Raw genomic sequence first — 19,093 nt, forward strand, 5'->3', positions numbered from 1 at the left:
CAAAGGCACTAGGAAGATCTATGTTTTCCTCTAGAATTAAAAAAAAAAAACAATAATTAAAAAGGAAAACAAATGCATATGTTAAGAAATTGGGCAGACACTGGCCTCATCCTTAATTCACAGCCCTGTAGGAAGGAGAGGGACTTTCCTTAAGACAAGTTAAGGGCTAAGATAAAAACAAACTAAAAAAGGCAACAAATGAACAAAAAACCCTGCGCCATAATTGTAATTTTTAAAGCATACTGCAGATAAAGTAGCACCCTCTCTTTCCCAGCACATTCAGACATTTTCTGCTGCAAAATGAAATTCTCCTTTTTCAGAACATGAATAATACAACTTGTCAAGCGGATTCTACTTACGGCGTAAACATGCCAACACAAATCCTTCTCCTCTTGACTAATCTCATATTTACAAGAATCTGGACAAAAATGGGAATAAAATTATACTTTAAAACCCTATTTGCATATATAATTATAAGGTTTATATTAAAGAACACTATAAACTGTAACATTTAACCAAAGCTTCTTTTAATAAATAAATATTACTTTTTAAATTAAGGAGAAAATACTTATTCAGTAATCACTTTAGACATACATTTAAAATATGCATATTTGCTTCACATAATGAGTAAGCTGGTTTATTTATATTCTTTCATGAAATGAATACTGAAGTTACAATTTATTTCATCTGTGGACAAACACACACTCCACGTGACATAAACCCAGCACTCCTGGAGCTGAGCTAAGTGGCCAGCTCCAAGCCAATGCCCACGTCTTCGTGTCAATGTTCAAGGCTGGCTTTCATGGTGAGTTTTATCATCTCTTAAGATAAACATTCAGTGTTCATTTGATATAATCATTGTTCAAGTACAAATGCTTACATGTTAATGCAGCCTGTTTTATGAGTTTCTCAGGATTTTGGCTTTTTACAAATTTTTTCTTATTGTGTCAAGGTAAAACAAAAGTTTAAACTACTATGTGTTAAAACAGTTCAAAAGTTATTCTTTCTCTAACTTACTTGCTAAAGATTAAAAAGCAGCAGCACTCATCTTTTTTTTTCCTATTGATAAAATTAAGATTTCTGTAATTACTAACAGTTACAGGCACACTACCAACACACTTTACATTTATCAAGTTATTCTGCACCACAAAACTCTTAAAAGACACATACATGTTCACCTCAAGTCTTCACAGTAACAAGTTAGTGCTCCACAGAGAAGTTAACTACCCTCAACTGCCCCACACCACAAAGAAGATGCCAGCAGTGAAACCCAACTCCCACGACAGAAAACACTCACCATCCACAGGCCAGCCAGCGCTCCACTTCTCCACAGGAGTTCAAATGCATGGACACTTCCATCATCACTTCATCATCTTCCACTTTCATGCCCTCCCTCAAACTTTATATCACCATCAGTAATTATAATCCAACAATTAACCAAACTGATGAGATTATATTTAAGAAATACTAATTGTGAAGTTTAAAACCTTTGCAACCAATGTATTTCAAAGCTAGTTACATATTATTACTTTTAATGTGTACTGATTTGTATTTATTGTAAAGGCAGAGGGAAGAGTGAGAGAGACATATCTCTTCCCATTCACTGATTAACTTCCCAAATGCCCAAAAGAGCCATGGCGGGGCCAGGCCAAAGCCTAGAGCCAGGAGCTTCACCCAGGTCTCCCATGTAGGTGGCAGCCAGGATTCATAGCAGCACTCCGACACGGTGAAGGCATCTACATTAGTGGTTTAACCCACAGCACCACAATGCCCACGTTTGCTCATGTAATTTTAAAACCCACAAAGTAGTTCAGGAGTACCATAAGTTTAAAAAAACCTAAAAACGCTGTAAGCAGTCAACAAAAGAACAAGTAATTCTATCTATTACAACTTATTTTACTATAACACATGATTTTTATTTTTAGAGGAATATTGTTTCACTGCATTAACCAACAGAAGAAATTAAAAGAAAATGTAATTTTTATAAAGTATAAAGAAAAATAAAACAGTGTTTCAAAGATTAAAAGATACTAATTTTGCTTGGGCACATTTTCTGGAAAATGGGGACCCTTTTCAGTTGGAAGACACAGACTCATTTCCACCAAAATTTGGAACTAGACAAAGCCAACACCCACAGGCCACACTTCAAAGTGAAGCTTTAAAAACACAAGTGGCGAGGACTAACGCTTCTTGTGTTCTACACCTCTCTTAGGTACAATTCACTGTTTCAAGAAAACATAAAATCAGAGAAACCAAGGAAGTATAGTTAAATTCAAAGTGGCAAAAAAAAAAGTCTAGATGAAACACATTTTCACCTTTTCAAAAAATGTACACTTGCAAATATTGACTGTTGAAACATAAAATTCTCCACAACTCACTAAGACCAATTATACTTAAGATACAATCAGGACTTCCTGAAGCAGCTGGGCAGGTTAGTCTGAGGACAGTCATTTCTCAGCTGTGCAGCCCGGCATTCACATGTAGTATCATGACACAGGGCAATTCAGTCTGCTACTTTCCATGTGCAAATTAGGGCATACTTCCTAACTGCTCTGAAATTCTGGTTATCTACATATACAGTAGTTGAGCAAATTACCAGCAGATTTATATACACCTCTAAACTGCCAGTCTCCACAACACAAAGTGCCCCCAGGCTCCCCACACAATACAACCAAGAGGGGTGTGGCAACGCCAACAATCACAAGGTGTACGGTTTCAGTATGTTACATTAACTTAATATATACACAAACATCATTCACTGAATTATGATTTCCAGTCTTACATCATGATAAACAGCTTTCGCTGTTTGGAATTACACAGATGTCTTCAATGCTTTAATTAAAGATTTTGTCCAGCCATGAGAATATCATTAGTTTTTATTGTGATTTTAACTCTATAATATTTACTGTAGCAAAGAATCAATCACAGTTTCAGGCTTTGAAGAACGCTTTCTGTTTGGAGAAGAGAAAAGCAAAGTATGAAAGCTTGCTTAGAGGATGGAAATAAAACATACTAGGTAGCAGCAAACACAGGGTGGCCAGAGACAGGCTAAGGTCACACATGACTGAGACTTTGCCAGTACAGGAGGACAGCGCCCCACTACACCAGAGCCGTAACGGGCTGCCACATGTGAATCCCTTCATCACCTCTCGTTTAAGGTACATATCAAAGTTTGTAACCCCTGACCTAAATGCTAAAGATAATGCAAAAGTGTGTATACTTTTAATATGTAACTGACTCCAGGTTCCACTATCCCCTTAAGTGTCAGGTTGTGTCTATGAAGTGATATAATAACTACATTAAGAACATACACTTCTTCCTACATGTAACCCAGAGTCCCACGGAGTCAGAGCAGCTCATTATTTTCTACCATTTCAGGAATTCCAAAGTGCTACAATCATATGGAATATCCTAAACTCCCCTTGATGCAGAAAAGGGAGGGAAGAAAACAAGCTCCAGCCCAGGGTTCCTATAATTTGATTTCTCTGGGTCTACATGATACACAGATACTACCCCAAGGCCAGTGCCTAAAGGAAAAGAAAAGATTGCCAACAAAGTTGGCTCAAGAAATCCATTTTCTGGGGTAATGCTTCTGACAGGAAAGCTACTCAGTGGGTACAATACCTTGAGAGACTAACCAGACAAACTAACTGGCATGTCACTAGAACAATTAAGAAATTCAGGAATTAAATAAGCAGGAAGGTAATCTATACATTTGGAAAGAACAGAGCAAATTAAAAATAAATTATACTACTCAAGAGGATGGAAGCAGTTAGCCAATTTAATTAACCCAAGCCATAATTTTATACGGAATCTCATTTTCATACATTAGCCAAAATATTTATCATGCTAAGTATATTTTAACTTTAAGGATACATCACAGCCCCCGCTGCACGGAGTGTAAGGGCGGTGCTCACCTCCTCCCCGTCTTCGGCCTTGCTTTGCCCTTTGACGTCCGTGGCCTTTCTAATTTCATCAAGGACTGACGCAGGCTCTCCTCAGTATAGGCAAGGTACACATGGGAAAGGTCCACTTCAAAGGGCTAAATCAAAAAAGCAAACAAGCCACTCTTACAGGAAGGAGATACACCAGATTTGGGGGGCAAATTTGGGGAAAATTCCTAGAAATACCACACAGGAAGCAAAATCTAGCAAAAGTCTAAAGGGATCTTCAAATCCCAATTCCTATAAAATGTTCAGCATGCATCAGAATTGGGGCACAATGCATAAAGCCTCCACTTGGGACATGTGCAACCCATACTGGCTTGAGCCCTGCCTTCTTCACACTTCAGGTAGAGCTCCCTGCTGATGTACCTGGGAGGCAGCAGATGATGGTTCAAGCATTGTGCACCATCCTACCCACATGGGAAAACTGGATGCAGCTCGGTGCTCTCAGCTTCGGTCTAGTCTAGTCTCGGCTGTCACACACACTGGGGAGTGAACCAGCAGATGGAAGATTTTCTCCACCCTTCCTGTCTCCTTTCTCTCCTGCCCCATCTCACTCTCTACCACTCTGCCCTTTAAGTAAACAAACAAGTCTTAAGAGTAAAAATGTAAATGCGTGCGACAAGAGGGTGGTGACTAAGAAGCCCTGACACACTATACATTTCCTTAAACGCAGAGAAAAGTGGCTGCTCTTTTCCATAAAGCCACTCACTCTTTTTGGAGACCTAGAACCAGAACCAGTTTTGAGAAAAAAGACAGACTCATTCTACTTTCTAGCCACAGTCCCATGACCGGGAAACGTGGATAAAGAGGACTGCAAAGAATGAATATATGTCCCTCTTCTGATAGAAATGATAAGTCTGCCATCGTGACTTACCCTAAAACAACTATTTCCAGAAGATTAGCTCATTTCTAAGTACAGATTATTAACAGATAAAGAGCATATTAATAATAATTTAAGAACCTATTTCTATGAAGAAGCAACTACTGTATTTTTAAAAAATACATTTTTCAAAAAGTTGTCTTACATCTTTCTCCTTTTTGTCAGGTACTGGAGTTTGCTTCCTCATGTTATTTCCTGTGTAGGCGACACATTTCTCAAAAAAGAAAAGCAGAGGGGAGAACAAGTCATAATTAGTAATCAACACTATGAACTAGGTAAACCAGAGGAGATCCTCTGAGACTACACTAGTAAGACAGGATTTGAATGCTGGAATGAAAAGGGACCCAAAAACCATTCAGTCCACTTAGTCCTTGGCCTATACTACATCTGTGGCATGCTCTGAAGGTGTGGCCAGTTAGAAAAACCTCCCACCCACACTCCTGGGTCTCATCGGTTTCACACCATGGCCATCTCATCTCCACAACACTGTGTCCAGCTCGCAGGAAGGACTCCAGCAGAACTTCATGCAAGAAGGAACACTCACCAGCTGCCATTCTCCGATGTCTTCATTCCAATGGACATAATTTTCAATCATTTCCTTTAAAAAGAGTGAAAAATCATCTCAACTAATTTTTTAGTAATGAAACTAAGCATTTAGTAATGTTAAATGACAAAAGTCAAAACTTGGATCAGGCATTTTGCCCAGCAGGCAAGATGCCCATGTTCCACACCGAAGCAAGTGGGTTCACTACCCAATTCTGGCTCATCACTCGAGCTTCCTACTGGTACAGACGCTGGCGGGGGTTGGGGTGTAGGCTCAAGTCATTGGGTTCCCACAACTGAGAGTCCTGGGTGCTCCTGGATACCAGCTTCAGCTCTTGTTCAGACTGAGTAATTACAGGGTAATTACAGGTTAATTACTGGGAAGTGAGTCAGTGTGGATGGGAGTGCCTATTCCTTCTCTGTCTCATAAATAAGTATTTTTAAAAATATTAAGTATCAGGGACCAGCATTGTGGTATAATGATGTTGGGTTGCTGTCTGCAACACTGGTATTCTATATGAGCCTATCTGAATCCCAGCTGCTCTATTTCCAATACAGCTCCCTTCCAACATGCCTACAAAAGCTGCAAAGCACAGTCCAAATGCTGGGCCCCGGCCCCTTGCAGTAAACCCAAAGGAAGCTCGTGGCTCCAGGTTTCAGACTGACCCAGCCCCAGCTATTGCAGTTACTTGGGCAGCAAACCAGTGGATGGAAGATCTCTGTCTCTCCCTCTTCTCTGATTTCTGCCTTTCAAATAAAATTTTTTTTTACTTTATGATTTTTTAAATTATTATTTTATTTGATAACCTTTACATAGTTGATTGGGGCACAAAGCATCAAGGGTTACAGGAAAGTGGGTAAGACTATTGTTTCCACATTCTCTCTCTCTTTTTTTTCCTGTATCTGGGGTAAGAGGGAAGATAAGGAGAGAAGCCACAGTAAGCCTCTCACCCGTCCCAGGTCCCCGATGTGGGGCACGTTCCGAGGGCACTGCTCAAGTGGTTTTGATAGTTCAACAGTTCTGAATTGCTGCCAATCTCACCATTCCAAGCACAATGAAATCTCTCCAGAATTCACTGGCTGACATAGTCCACCTCTTTTAAAAACGTTAAGTCTTAGGACAGCATTGTGGCAAAGCAGGCTAAGTTGACACTTGGGATGCCTGCATCCCATATCAGAGTTCCAGCTTGATCCCAGCCACTCCACCCCTAATCTAGCTTCCTTCTAATGCATATGGGAAGTGCTTGGGTCCCTGATGCAACAAAGGAGTCTGTTGGCTGGCCCAGGCTCAGCTGTCACATATTCAGAGGGTGACTCAGCACATGGAAGAGCTCTCCCTCTCTGTCATGGCTTATTTTAAATAAATAAATACATGATTCTTAAAAATGATACATCTCAAAATAGATATTGCATGATACTTTCAAAATGAATCTTTAAATGCACATTTCTTATATGTAGATAATACTAAGTTTTATTAAAAAAAAAAAAACAGGAACAGGATGAGGAGTGCAGCAAAGTGAAGGAACAGGGTGGGGGAGACCATTTGGTAGAAGCGAAGTCACCCACAAGGCCCCAGCTTTTGTTTTGGGGATAATCAGCTCAAAATAAAACACTCAATACAAGCAAGCCTCCCAAGGACCCAGAAAGAAAGTGACCACAAATCCAGGATCTATTTCATGTACCTGGGGTTCAAAGCAAAAACAAAACAACACAACATAACTCAAAACAAAACAAAACAAAACAAACACCCTTAAAGTCCATTTTCAAACATACTTCTTCAAGTTACAATGAGATTTAAAATCATTTTTTAAAAATTATTTTATTAAAGCATACGAAAATGTACCAGAAAGACTTTTTTTTTTTAAATTAAAAAGATTTTTCATGCTGCCAGCACAGCAACCAGGGCAGAGGGCAGGCCTGCTGAACCAACTGGTGTACGTGAAGGCTGAGTGTATGATGGGCAGGATTGGGCTGGGCTGCAAAACCCATTGGTTTGCGTAGGAGATAGGACTAGAGACACAACTGACCCATCAGCTGCAACCACCAGCACGTGCATAAGCTGATTGGGGCGACAGACTGTATTGGATCCTGTATTGCCAAGCACAAACAAGAATCAGATCTGGGATCACCTCAGATGAAGTTTCGTTGGGGGTTCCCCCAACTGAATTGCTGAACTTAGAACCCCAACCATGGAGAGAATTGCAGGTTCCACAGTCTGATCGTGGAGTGCATATGTCAGACACGGGCCTCCTCAGTGGTTTAGACAGAGCAGTGGCCAACATATCCAGGTGCGCACGGAGGACATGGCAGTACATTACAGGCTACAGAGAACACCTGGACCATAACAGAGGATGAAGGACAGAACAAACGCATCAACTAGCTCAGCCAAGTGTTGGCAGTGAATATCTGGGCAAATGGAGACTCTCAGGTGGACTATGTAACCAGTGGATTCTGGAGAGATTTCATCATGCTTGGAGTAGCAAGATTAGTAGTAATTCAGAACTGTTGAACTACTAAATCCTCTTGAGCAGGACCCTCAGAGCATGCCCCACACTGGGGACTCTAGGGAGGTGTTGGGTGGCTGTCCTACATCCCAGGGTGCAGAAGCATTTGGGACGTTGGATGTGGTTTCTCTCCTTATCTCTCCACTTCCCCCAAATACAGGAAGGAAAAAAAGATAATGTGGAAATGGTGATCTCACCAACCTTCCTATAGCCTTTGACCCTTATCACCCTAATCAACAATGCAAAAATCATCAAAAATTAAAAATTAAAAAAAAGATTTACAAGTTATACTGCTATTCAGAACATCTGAGATGGATGATAGCTGCTGCACAATCATGTGAATGTATTCACACTGAACTAGACACTTAAAAACAACAGGAACAGGATGAGGACACGGCAAACTTCAATGTGATGTGTATGTTTTTAACACTTATCTGTTTTTATTGGAAAGTCAGATTTACAGAGAGAAGGAGAGACAGAGACAAAGATCTTCCATCTGCTGGTTCACTTCCCAAGTGGTCACAATAGGCAGAACTGAGCCTATGTGAAGCCAGGAGCTTCTTTCGGGTCTTCCATGCAGGTGCATGGTCCCAAGGCATTGGACTGCCCTATACTGCTTTCCCAGGCCACAAGCAGGGTGCTGGATAGGAAGTGAAGCAGCTGGGATAAAAACCAGCACCCATAAGGGATCCTGGCACATTTAAGGTGAGGAATCCACACCAGGCCTGTGATGTAAATTTTACCACATATACAGAAAGCAAAAGAAAGAACCTCCAGAAGCAGGGAGAACACACACAAGGGATCTATTTATTCTACTTGCATGATAAAGGATGCTCAACTGATGAACAGGACTGACATGAATGATGACATGATGACGTGATGATGAACTGAACTGACATGAATCTCAGTTCTTCCAAACAGCTAGGAAATTCTTCTTTAGATACTTAGATACTCAGAGTCACATATTCAAAACATCAACAACTAAATAAAATGTGATGGGATTCTAGAAAATTTTATGGCCAATTGTGAAATATAAACATTTAGCATCAGTGACCTTAGAAAATTATACTTCCTCCTTTTTAAAATTATTATTTGCAAGGCAGATTTTTCCAGAGAGAGGACAGACAGAGAAAGGTCTTCCATTTGTTGAGTTGGATAGGAAGTGGAGCAGTCAGGACACCAACTGGCACCTGCAGGCAGAGGATTAGCCTATGATGCCACCATGTCGAACCCCCTATTTCCTTGTTTCTTAACTACAGTCAACCACTAAAATCTAGGTCAGAGAATTTCTCACGTACCTGATAATCCTGAGGTATAAAATTATCAATAATAAGCATCTGAAGTCGAAGCTCTCGGCTAAGTTGTCGAATATTCTCCAATAGGCCTTCAATTTCCCTCTGATGTTCTTGCTGGAGATCCGCCATCTACAAGAAAATTTGTGAAAATACATGAACAAACAAGATGCTACGCATAAAACAGTTACACACGACAACTGAGGAAACTGATTCAAGAAGGCTCGTGAGACCTTACTCAGTTCTTTTAACAAAATTATGGTTAGAAAATGGGGTGCTGGGGCAGAGGATCTGGCGGGTCCAGGTTGTGCACCCAGTTATGAGAACCGGTTATCTCCTCAGTGGAAAAGACAGAGTAGTGGATGGCAGGCCCTGACGCACACAGAGGCCGTGGCAGCCCATGGAGACCTGCAGAGGACATCTGGTACCACAGCAGAGCAAGGAGGCAGAACAAATTGGACAACCGCCCCAGCTAAATGATGACAGCAGAAATCTGGGCAAATGGAGACTCTAAGGTCAACTATGTCAGCCAATGGACATTGGGAGGGATTCTTCTTCTATGGATCAGCAAGATCGACAGCATTCAGAACTACAAAAACCACTTTGGTATGTACCACACTGGGACCCTGGGCTGATATTGGATGGCCACTCCCCTTCTCCGGGTATGGGGAGTTTGGGAGACTGGGTATGCCTTCTCCCATTATCTTCCCCCTTCACCCCAGAAAGAGAAAGAAGAAATAGAAGATTCAGAAGTGATAATCACACCCATTTTTTCTGGACCCTGGATTCTCCCCCCAACCCTGATTAACTATGTAACCATCATCTAATTAATTTTTTTTTAAAAAAAATGAAAGTTGGGCCTGGCGAGGTGGCACAGTGGTTAAGGTCCTCGCCTTGCACGCCCGGGATCCCATATGGTCACTGGTTCTAATCCCGGCAGCCCCACTTCCCTTCCAGCTCCCTGCCTGTGGCCCAGGAAAGCAGTCGAGGACGGCCCAAGGCTTTGGGACCCTGCACCCGCATGTGGGAGACCCGGAAGAGGCTCCTGGCTTCGGATCGGCATAGCATCGGCCGTTGCGCTCACTTGGGGAGTGAATCATTGGACGGAAGATCTTCCTCTCTGTCTCTCCTCTCTGTATATCCTCCTTTCCAATAAAAATAAAAATAAATCTTCAAAAAAAAAAAAAAAGGAAAGTTACTTCCAGGACAAATTAAAAAAAAAGAAGAAGAAGAGAAAGAAAAGAAAAAGAAAATGGCACTGGCACTGTGGTGTAGTGAACTGAGCCACGGCCTGCGGTGCCGTCATCCGACACGCGTGCTGCTTTGAGCCCTAGTTACTACACTTGGCCCATCGTCTGTTACTTTTCCCAGGCCATCAGAGTCAGACAGAAAACTGAGCAGCAGACCTTGCACCAGTGTCCAAATAGGATGCTGGCATTTCAGACAGGGGCTCTGCCAGCTATATATACCACAATAAATAAACCTGTAAAAACAACAACTTTTTAAACTTCAGAATTCTATTTGTGGGTAATTCTTACTTCCCTTTCAGAGGCAGAAAAGTGAGAGAGATACACACAGCAAGTGCAAGAGAGAGAGCATACTCCCTTCCTTGGCTCACTCCCCGACGCTGCAGCGGCAGCACTGGGCTGGGCTGGAATCCAACTCCAGCTTCTCCCCTGAGTGTCAGGAACCCAGTTACCTGAGCTCTGGCTGCTGCCTCCCAACTCAGCAACAGCAGAACCTGCAGTCAGGCACCTTAATGTGGCATGAAGTTAAACAACTGCCCCACGAGTAATTTGTAAGAGAGACGAACCTCTGACTTTGCAGCCATTAGCATTGTCCACACTTTCTTTAACTTCTTGGTCTTTCCCTGTGCTTCTTCTTGCAAACTGGTATATTTTTCTTCAATATCCAAGCGTTCTTGCTATGACACAAAATGGTAATCTTCAGAATTTTTTGTGAAAACACAATTTAGTTATTTGACAAATGATATTCTTATTATTAACACCAAAGTAATCCACAAATTGGCTTTAAAATTTATTAAGATTACAACTATCTATATTTTAATTGGAAAGTTAAATAACTTAAACAAAATATTAAACTAAGAACAAAAAAGTCACGTTACTTCTTTTTCCTCAAGTTCTTTGCGAAGCTGCTCTGCTCTTTTCCTTCTTTCTTCCAATTCCATGTTAGATTCTTCAAGAAGTTTTTCTTGCTCCTCAGCTTTAGCCAACAAATCAACACCACCAACAATGACCTTTTTTTCCAGTGCAGACAATTTTTCCAGCAAAGATTGATGCTCTTGTCTGCTCATTAAAATAAGAATATTTTCAGGACCAGTACTGTGGCATGGGCAGGTAACACTGCTGCGATGCAGGCATCCGAAATGAGAAACCAACTGGTGTTGTGGTTGCCCAGTTCCCAATCCAGCTAGCTTCTAATAGCCTGGAAAAAGCATTGATGATGCAACTGCTAGGGTCTCTGACACCCACATGGGAGACCAGGATGAGACTTTTGGATCCTGGCTTCAGCCTGGCCCAGTGCTAGCCACTGTGGTCATCTGGAGAGATAACAAACAGGTGAAGATCTTTCTCTCTCTTTTAAAAAATAAATAAATAGGGGGTTGGCATGGAGGCACAGTAGGCTAATCTTGCACTGGCAACAACAGCATCCCATATGAATGCTGGTTCATGTCCTGGCTGCTCCACTTCCAATCCAGTTCCCTGTTTATGGCCTCATAAAGAAGTGGAAGATGGCTCAAGTCCTTGGGCTCCTATACTCACAATGGAAAACCAAAAAAATTCCTGGCTCCCAGCTTCAGAGCTCTGGCTGTTACAGTCATTGCGGAGTGAATCAGTCAATGGAGGATCTCGTGCTCTGTCTCTCCCTCTATCTCTTTGTAACTCTTTCAAATAAAATAAATATGTAGGTCTTTTTAAAAAGAATGTTTTATATAAAAATCATATACTGTTTTTGGGATATCATCAGTTCCCAAAATTTAACAAGATTTTGAACTACAATCTCAAAACAAATACAATTATGTAACATCTTTACAAAATTATACCACTGGGTAGTGTTAATTCATGATATGATCCAATTTTACAGATTTCTTTTACTTCCACACAGATTTGAAATCATGAAAACAGAGCTAACATTGAAATACATCACATATTAGGCCAGCACTGGGGTGTAGTGTACTGTGCCGCTGGCATCCCAGATCGGAGCCATTTTGTCTCTTGGCTACTCAACTTCTGGTCCAGGAAAAGCAGCAGAGAATGGTCCAAGTGCTTGGGACTCTACACCCACATGGGAGACCTGGAACAAGCTCAGGGCACTTGGCTTCAACCTACTGCCATTTTGGTGGTGAACCAACAAATGGAAGATTACTCTCTTTGCCTCTCCCCCACCCTCTCGGTAACTCTGCTTTTCAAATAAATCAATGAATTTGTTAAAAAAAAAAAAAAAGGAAGAAAATATACTACATACAATGTGATCTTCTATATTAAACAATACTGGAGATAAAAATAAATTTTTCAATTGCTATTCAATTTTACGGCTATACATCCTATGAAAACCATTAAAAATTTAGCTCACAAACACATCTCAATTTACTAAATACTCACTGGGCTTTAAGAAGATCTTTCTCCCGTTTCTCTAATTCAGCTCTAGCTTTGTTTCTTTCTTCTTCTTCCATATCAAGCTTTGTTTCAAGTGCTTTTCTCTCCTCATCGATTTTTGCTTGCATTTCAACCATCTTATCTGGGGAAACTTTCTTTTTACCTATTTGAGTCATTCAATTGCAATAATCACTAACATGAGTCACTATTCCAGACTCAGAAACTGTCTTCACTTGATACTCAGGTATACAAAACCAAGCATTAACATTCTAAAGACATCAAACCAATAAAACCTTTCATTTCTACTTATTATGCTTATAGAACAACTTTTAAACTCATTGTTACATCCAAGCTCTTATTCAACTGTGCAATGATAATTAAGAAAAAAAGTACGTGAAAGACAAGCAAAACAGATGAGTAGAAAAAAAAGAAAAACATAAGGCAAATATTTGTGCTCCTCAACATTTTTAAAAAGCCAACAGGTTCTTCATTTACTTTTTCTTGATAACTAAGCACAAAATCAGGTGGCTTCTCAAAATTATCTTTCCTAAAACTAAATAAAACATGTTAAATGTTACATATAAATACAAAATAAATCTATTCATATAAAGAATTCATTTTTATTTTTTAGATTTTCCTAAAATTTTTATTAATTAAAAAAGTTTTGTTTCAAATTATGCAAGAAAGAATAAATTACATATTAATGATGTAACATTTACCTAGCATTGTCCGGATAATTTACAGCTAGTAAGCTATCATCCCACATCCTAATACTGTAAGTGAACAACTAGAACAGCCTGTGATGATTATGCCAGAGCCCATGCCTTTCCTAAGTCAGATCAAATATGCCAAATATCAAAATAAAGTTAAAAATACTGCTAAATTTTAAAAATCTGGATTACAGCTTCCAATGGATTACTTTGGCTATAATGTGTTCTTCATATACCTAATAGGTGGTTGATAAAAGTTTTTGATAAATTTCAAAATCTTTAAACTCAAGAAAAATGAAAATTGGTTAATAAACTAGATATGAAACTGAATCAAAGAGTATTCATTTCTGGTGATACAATTTCTTAGAAACATATATTCCTCCAGAAAACTAAACTTTTCACAGAATTGGTCTGAGGCTTTCCTGAAAGCTGTTTTATTCCTGACTTCCTTCCTTCCCAAGGACCACAGAGGAACATAAACCAGGAGAGTGCATACACTGTCAATGTCTCCACCCAGAACCCAATTCTTCTCGCTCGTAACGAAAAAGAATTAAAAAATAATTATGATGGAGATACACAACTGAATAGCTTCTTCCAAGAATCACAAGAAAGAGAATGACCCAAAGGTTTTAACTCTAGGACAAAAATGTATTTTAAAAACTTCAAGAGTTTAAGCTACATTATCCTTCATCTCTACAGTACTGTAAATCCAAAGCAAATCTAAGCCACAAAACAAATTAAATAAAAGAGAAAATAAAAGCACTGATCCAAATTCATGCTCTGGTATGGTGTGATTCATTGCATCCTGAAAGTCACTACAGACATGGTTCTGCTGCTCTGTTCGGCAAGGCGACTTGTATCAAATCATCTGATACAATTAGAAGTCTATTTCACTTCTATTCCCAGTGAATTCCTAGGAAGGTTTTCCCATTAATATTACCATTTCTTGGAAATTTATGGAGAAGAAATTTAAGGGAGGAAAGTATGTGGCCATATGTGAAGAGAAAATTCATGAAATTTACAAACTACTTCCTTTTTGTCTCACAATTATAAATATGTAAAGAAAATATTTTTAAATGTATATATGATGACATAGATATTAATGGTATAGAGGAAATTACCTGATCAACTATAAAAACAAGAATTTTAGGTTTCTAATTGTTTTGTTATGAGTCAAAAAGTTTCAAACACCATTAGGAGACAATAAAAGAAAAAGATTTTTGTACACAGAAATACAAAAGCATATGCTTATGGATGAATTAAGACTAGGTAATTTAGTAATTCAAAGCCATTCAGGTAACTTTTTTTTTTAAAGATCTATTTATTTTTATTGGAAAGGTAGATTTACAGAAAGATCTTCCCTAAATGGCTGCAATGGACAGAGCTGAGATGACCCGAAGCCAGAAGTTTTTCCCACCTTCCATGTAGGCACAGAGTCCCAAGGCTTTTGGCCATCCTCCACTGTTCTCCCAGGTCACAGCAGGGAATGGGAAGGGAAGTGGAGCATCTGGGACATGAACTGACATCCACACTGGATGATGACATAGGCAAGGTGAAGATCTAGCCACTGAGCTAGGGCCCTCAGATAAAAAATTTTTAATCTTGTTATTCTTTTTTTTTTAAATCAATTTTATGCTTTTTTTTGTTAACCTCATTTTAATTTTATTATGATTATTAACAGTTTCATAATGATCATGTAAATGCATCTAGGGTTAGTTACAAAAGGCTAATCTTTAACTAACACATTACTGCAGCCAGAATCAGTTTGAATAATATAATCAAATAATATAATATATAATCAAATATATATATAATATATATATAATCAAATAATATTTTATGTGAATATGCACCAACTCTTCTAACCAGGTACTTAAAATTGTAGCGTCAGTAAAAGTCACTTTATAAACATTTTCTAAATATTAAAAAACGAAAAAGCTCCAGGCTCCTGGCTTCAGACCAGCTTAGCTCCGGCCACTGTGGCTATCTGGGGATTGAACCAACAGATGGAAGATTTCTCTGTAAAGCTGTCTTTTCAATAAAAATAAACAGATTTTTAAAAAGCAAAAAAGGAACCCACAGGTGCAGGCAATCAGGAATTTGACTCTCGGCTTTAAGGAAAAAATGTTTAAGTATGAAATCATTCACTTTTGTATCGTCAAAATCTAGCTTGAATTTGTACAAATTTATGAAAAGAGGAGGTTCTTAAAACATCAGCAATAACTAGGGTCTGTTGCAATGGCTTGATTGGCTAATCCTCCCCTTGCAAAGGCTGAGATCCCATATGGGTACAGGTTCGCGTCCTGCTTGCTCCATTTTCCATCCAGTGGAGGATGGCTCAAGACCTCAGGAGCCCGCATCTGTGTGGGAGACCCAGAATAAGCTCCAGGCTCCTGGCTTTGGATCAGCTCAGCTCTGGCCATGTTAGCCATCTGGTGGTGAATCAGCAGGTGGAAGATCTTTCTCTCTGTCTTCTTATTTCTATAAATCTGCCTTTCCAATAAAAATAAACAACTCTTCAAAAAAAAAAAAAGCTAAAATTGAAAAAAAGTAACTGCAAGATGCATACTTACCTTGCAAAAACAAAAGTATTAAATTTAAAAACAATAATGTATTTGGATGACAAAGTTCTTTCTAGAATAATTGTACCATGTGGAGTGCAAAGCAATCACACCAACCTGCTTGATCTTGCAATAAGTAGTAGTAAGCAAATCGCAGACAGGAAGCGAATGCATAGAGACGAGGAGGAAAAAAGGAAACATTATTTCTTTTGTAAAACAAAGAAAACTGCATAATAGCATTCATTTATAGTATAAGCATATAAATAAATCAAAACATCAAAACTGAAACACAGCTCAAGTAAAAAGAAAGCATATGCAACATGAGACGTGATTTAAGCAAAAATAAGATTTAATCTAACATCACAAATCTGTATCAAAAGTTCACACTGATTTTCAAACTCCTGCAAATGTAATAGTCAGCACCATGTGGTTATGCTAAAGGCATACATGGAATTGGGAACCTGCCCCTGGAAAATTATCTAAAAGGACAAAACAGAAAATTAAGCCAATCAAAAAATAGCAACTTAAAAATAACAAAATTCACACTGTCCACTTCCATATTTTACCAATTCAATGCTTCTTCTAGTATAAAAATTCACATTACAGGTGTTCCTCAGTTTAAGAAAATCCAACACAAAAAATCTGAACTAAAGACAGATTACAGTGATGTGTACTGTTTGGTTTAAAAAATACAAGAAAGAATTTATAAATATGGCAGATCTTCCCACACAGATTGAATTCTTCCATTTAATTAATAAACAACTTTTTTTCAGAAAAAAAATCTGCTATACAAAATGAAGTCCACCTGTACAGTAGTAAGCTTACATTTAACCTATCACTATATTCTTAAGCAGAACTGTAGTAACGATTCCATCTGGTGACACAGCAACAGACACCTGAGAAAAGGCCATTCCAGGGCTGGGAGAGGGGGCGTGCACACAGTCACACACAGCAACCACAGGCTGGACAGTCACCTCGCCGCTCCCCAACACGTGGCAGCAAAACAGTCAAGGTGAGGTATGCAAATTGCAGTGAAAAATTAAATGAAGTACAACTCATACCATACTTTCATTTAACTTCTCTTAAAGACTTAAGGTAAAATTTTTAAAAAGTAAATTACATGCCTCCTACTGATATTTTTCCTATTTCACATGTTACAATACAAAATTATACCTGTATAAAGCAATTTCATATATTTTAAAAAGTGACCTTTGAAATTGTCTTGGTAACTTGCTTAAAATTTGTCAAGAGAAAAATATTTCTAAAAATCTAGGAATTCTTCCTTTACAAAGCTAAACAATAAATAATTATTTTTATTAGTTTTAGAAAAGGTAAGTACACAGATAATGCTTTAAAAGACAGTAAGCTGCAAGCTGCTATAAAAAACTTCACCTCCCTTCTTTTTCTGGAAACAAAATATACATATATGTGTATGATTAATACTTTTCAATTTAAGGTTTAAAAAAGAAATAAGAAATAAGTCTAAATAGATCCACCATAAACTAACTGTGGTTCTAAGTATCAAATCATATCTTTAAACATTTCTTTAAATAGAGTAATTTAGAAACAGGAATAATGCTCCTGTGAAGTAAAATACTACTCAATTTCTCTTCAATGGCTTCAATCATCACATTTTTATTTAAGAGACTTTAGTCTTAAGCCACTGCTAGTAGAAGACTAGTTATAAAATGTTAACTATGTGACATGCTATAATGGATATTGGTACACTTCCAAATCCAACCTGTACTGTTCCAGGTTGAGGATTTGTTATTGCACATGCTTTATCCTGCACAGCAGTAGAAATATATCAAAACATTAAAAAACAGTAATAAGAATGATTCTCTGTACAGCTTACTAGCTCTCTTTACATTATCTCGATTGCAAAAGCATGAATCTCTCTTCCATTGTCTTGGGCATCAGCTACAGCGCATGTCTTGACAATCACAGTCAATGGGAAGCAATGAAGGAGGGAGGGGATCACCACATGCTTTGTTTTACAGAGAAGTCCAACATGTTTTCTTCGAATAATGACAGGGAGCGGTTGCAGCATTTCTCAAATGAGGCCATGGGTTATGGAAAAGCCAAAGCTCTGTTAGAGGATTTAAGAGCTGCCACTCACTGGGCAAGAACTTATCCAGAGGTTTCTCTATGACAGAACATGTGGAGTCTGAACTACTGCTGCTGCTACTGCCTGGAAGACAAAGAAATGAGCCCAACTGGAACCAAACCAAGAGGAAACAAGAATATGAACAAACACACAAAGAAAAAAATTCAGTTCCAGAGAAAGAATTTTAAAGGACATCGAGTTTTGCATTCAAAATGAAAAACTTTCTTTTCCCTAAAACCAGTCTTCATAGTCTAGCCTTTAGTCTCTACTTCACAAACCTTACAGGGGAAAATTGTACTAATCTGAACACCTACTACAGGCAGGCAAACTCTGGTACTCACCGAGAACATAACAATTCTAAGGATGTAAATGACCAGAATAAAAGCCAAATAAGCCACTTAGTACCGTTTAAGTCTATTTAGACTATTTAAGTTGGAAAATTAAAGGAATGGAGCTTTATACAACACAGGAATGATAAATTATCCTTCATTACAAGCAGGCTGGTCCATTCCAAATATGCTGTCTCCCACCAAAACATCAAACTATCCAATATAATTACTTGAGTTGAAGGTTTGACAGTAAAACTTTGAATCACTGAAAAAATTTAATTTTCTAAGCCCAAAAGAAATATGTATTATTAAATATTTTAGTGTGTTATACAATGGTCATTCTTTATATTTAAAAGTTTGATTTTGCTACAAATAATCTACTCTGAAAAAGCAGGTATAAACAAAAATTCATTTCTCTAAACCAAAGGCTAACACCTTATACAAAAGGACAGATAACAACTTGCAGACTCTGCAGGTCACGTGACTGCATGTGAAAGCAGACACGGACCACATGTAAACAAATGAGCATGGGTGTTTTTGTAAATTTTATTTACAAAAACAGGTGGTTAGCTGTATTTGGCCAACTCTCCTAAATCATGCTTC

At 38.6% G+C, this 19,093-nt stretch overlaps 1 protein-coding gene across 1 annotated transcript in view; it reads right to left on the minus strand.

Moving 5' to 3' along the window:
* Positions 1-2,833: 2,833 nt before the first annotated feature.
* Positions 2,834-19,093, minus strand: part of KIF3A (kinesin family member 3A) — a 34,298-nt gene continuing 18,038 nt past the window's right edge. Inside the window, exons 10-19 of the mRNA XM_040971511.1 lie at positions 18,174-18,245; positions 16,172-16,180; positions 12,790-12,946; positions 11,292-11,472; positions 10,980-11,090; positions 9,173-9,298; positions 5,372-5,425; positions 4,973-5,041; positions 3,918-4,042; positions 2,834-2,951 (exon numbers count right to left, since the gene is read on the minus strand). Of these exons, the coding sequence (XP_040827445.1) occupies positions 2,903-2,951; positions 3,918-4,042; positions 4,973-5,041; positions 5,372-5,425; positions 9,173-9,298; positions 10,980-11,090; positions 11,292-11,472; positions 12,790-12,946; positions 16,172-16,180; positions 18,174-18,245 (953 nt within the window). The 3' untranslated portion in view covers positions 2,834-2,902. The remainder of the gene's footprint in view (positions 2,952-3,917; positions 4,043-4,972; positions 5,042-5,371; positions 5,426-9,172; positions 9,299-10,979; positions 11,091-11,291; positions 11,473-12,789; positions 12,947-16,171; positions 16,181-18,173; positions 18,246-19,093) is intronic.

Source organism: Ochotona curzoniae, unplaced genomic scaffold (assembly GCF_017591425.1).
Source record: "Ochotona curzoniae isolate NIBS_2020 unplaced genomic scaffold, NIBS_Ocur_1.0 contig_1, whole genome shotgun sequence".
Taxonomy (NCBI): domain Eukaryota; kingdom Metazoa; phylum Chordata; class Mammalia; order Lagomorpha; family Ochotonidae; genus Ochotona; species Ochotona curzoniae.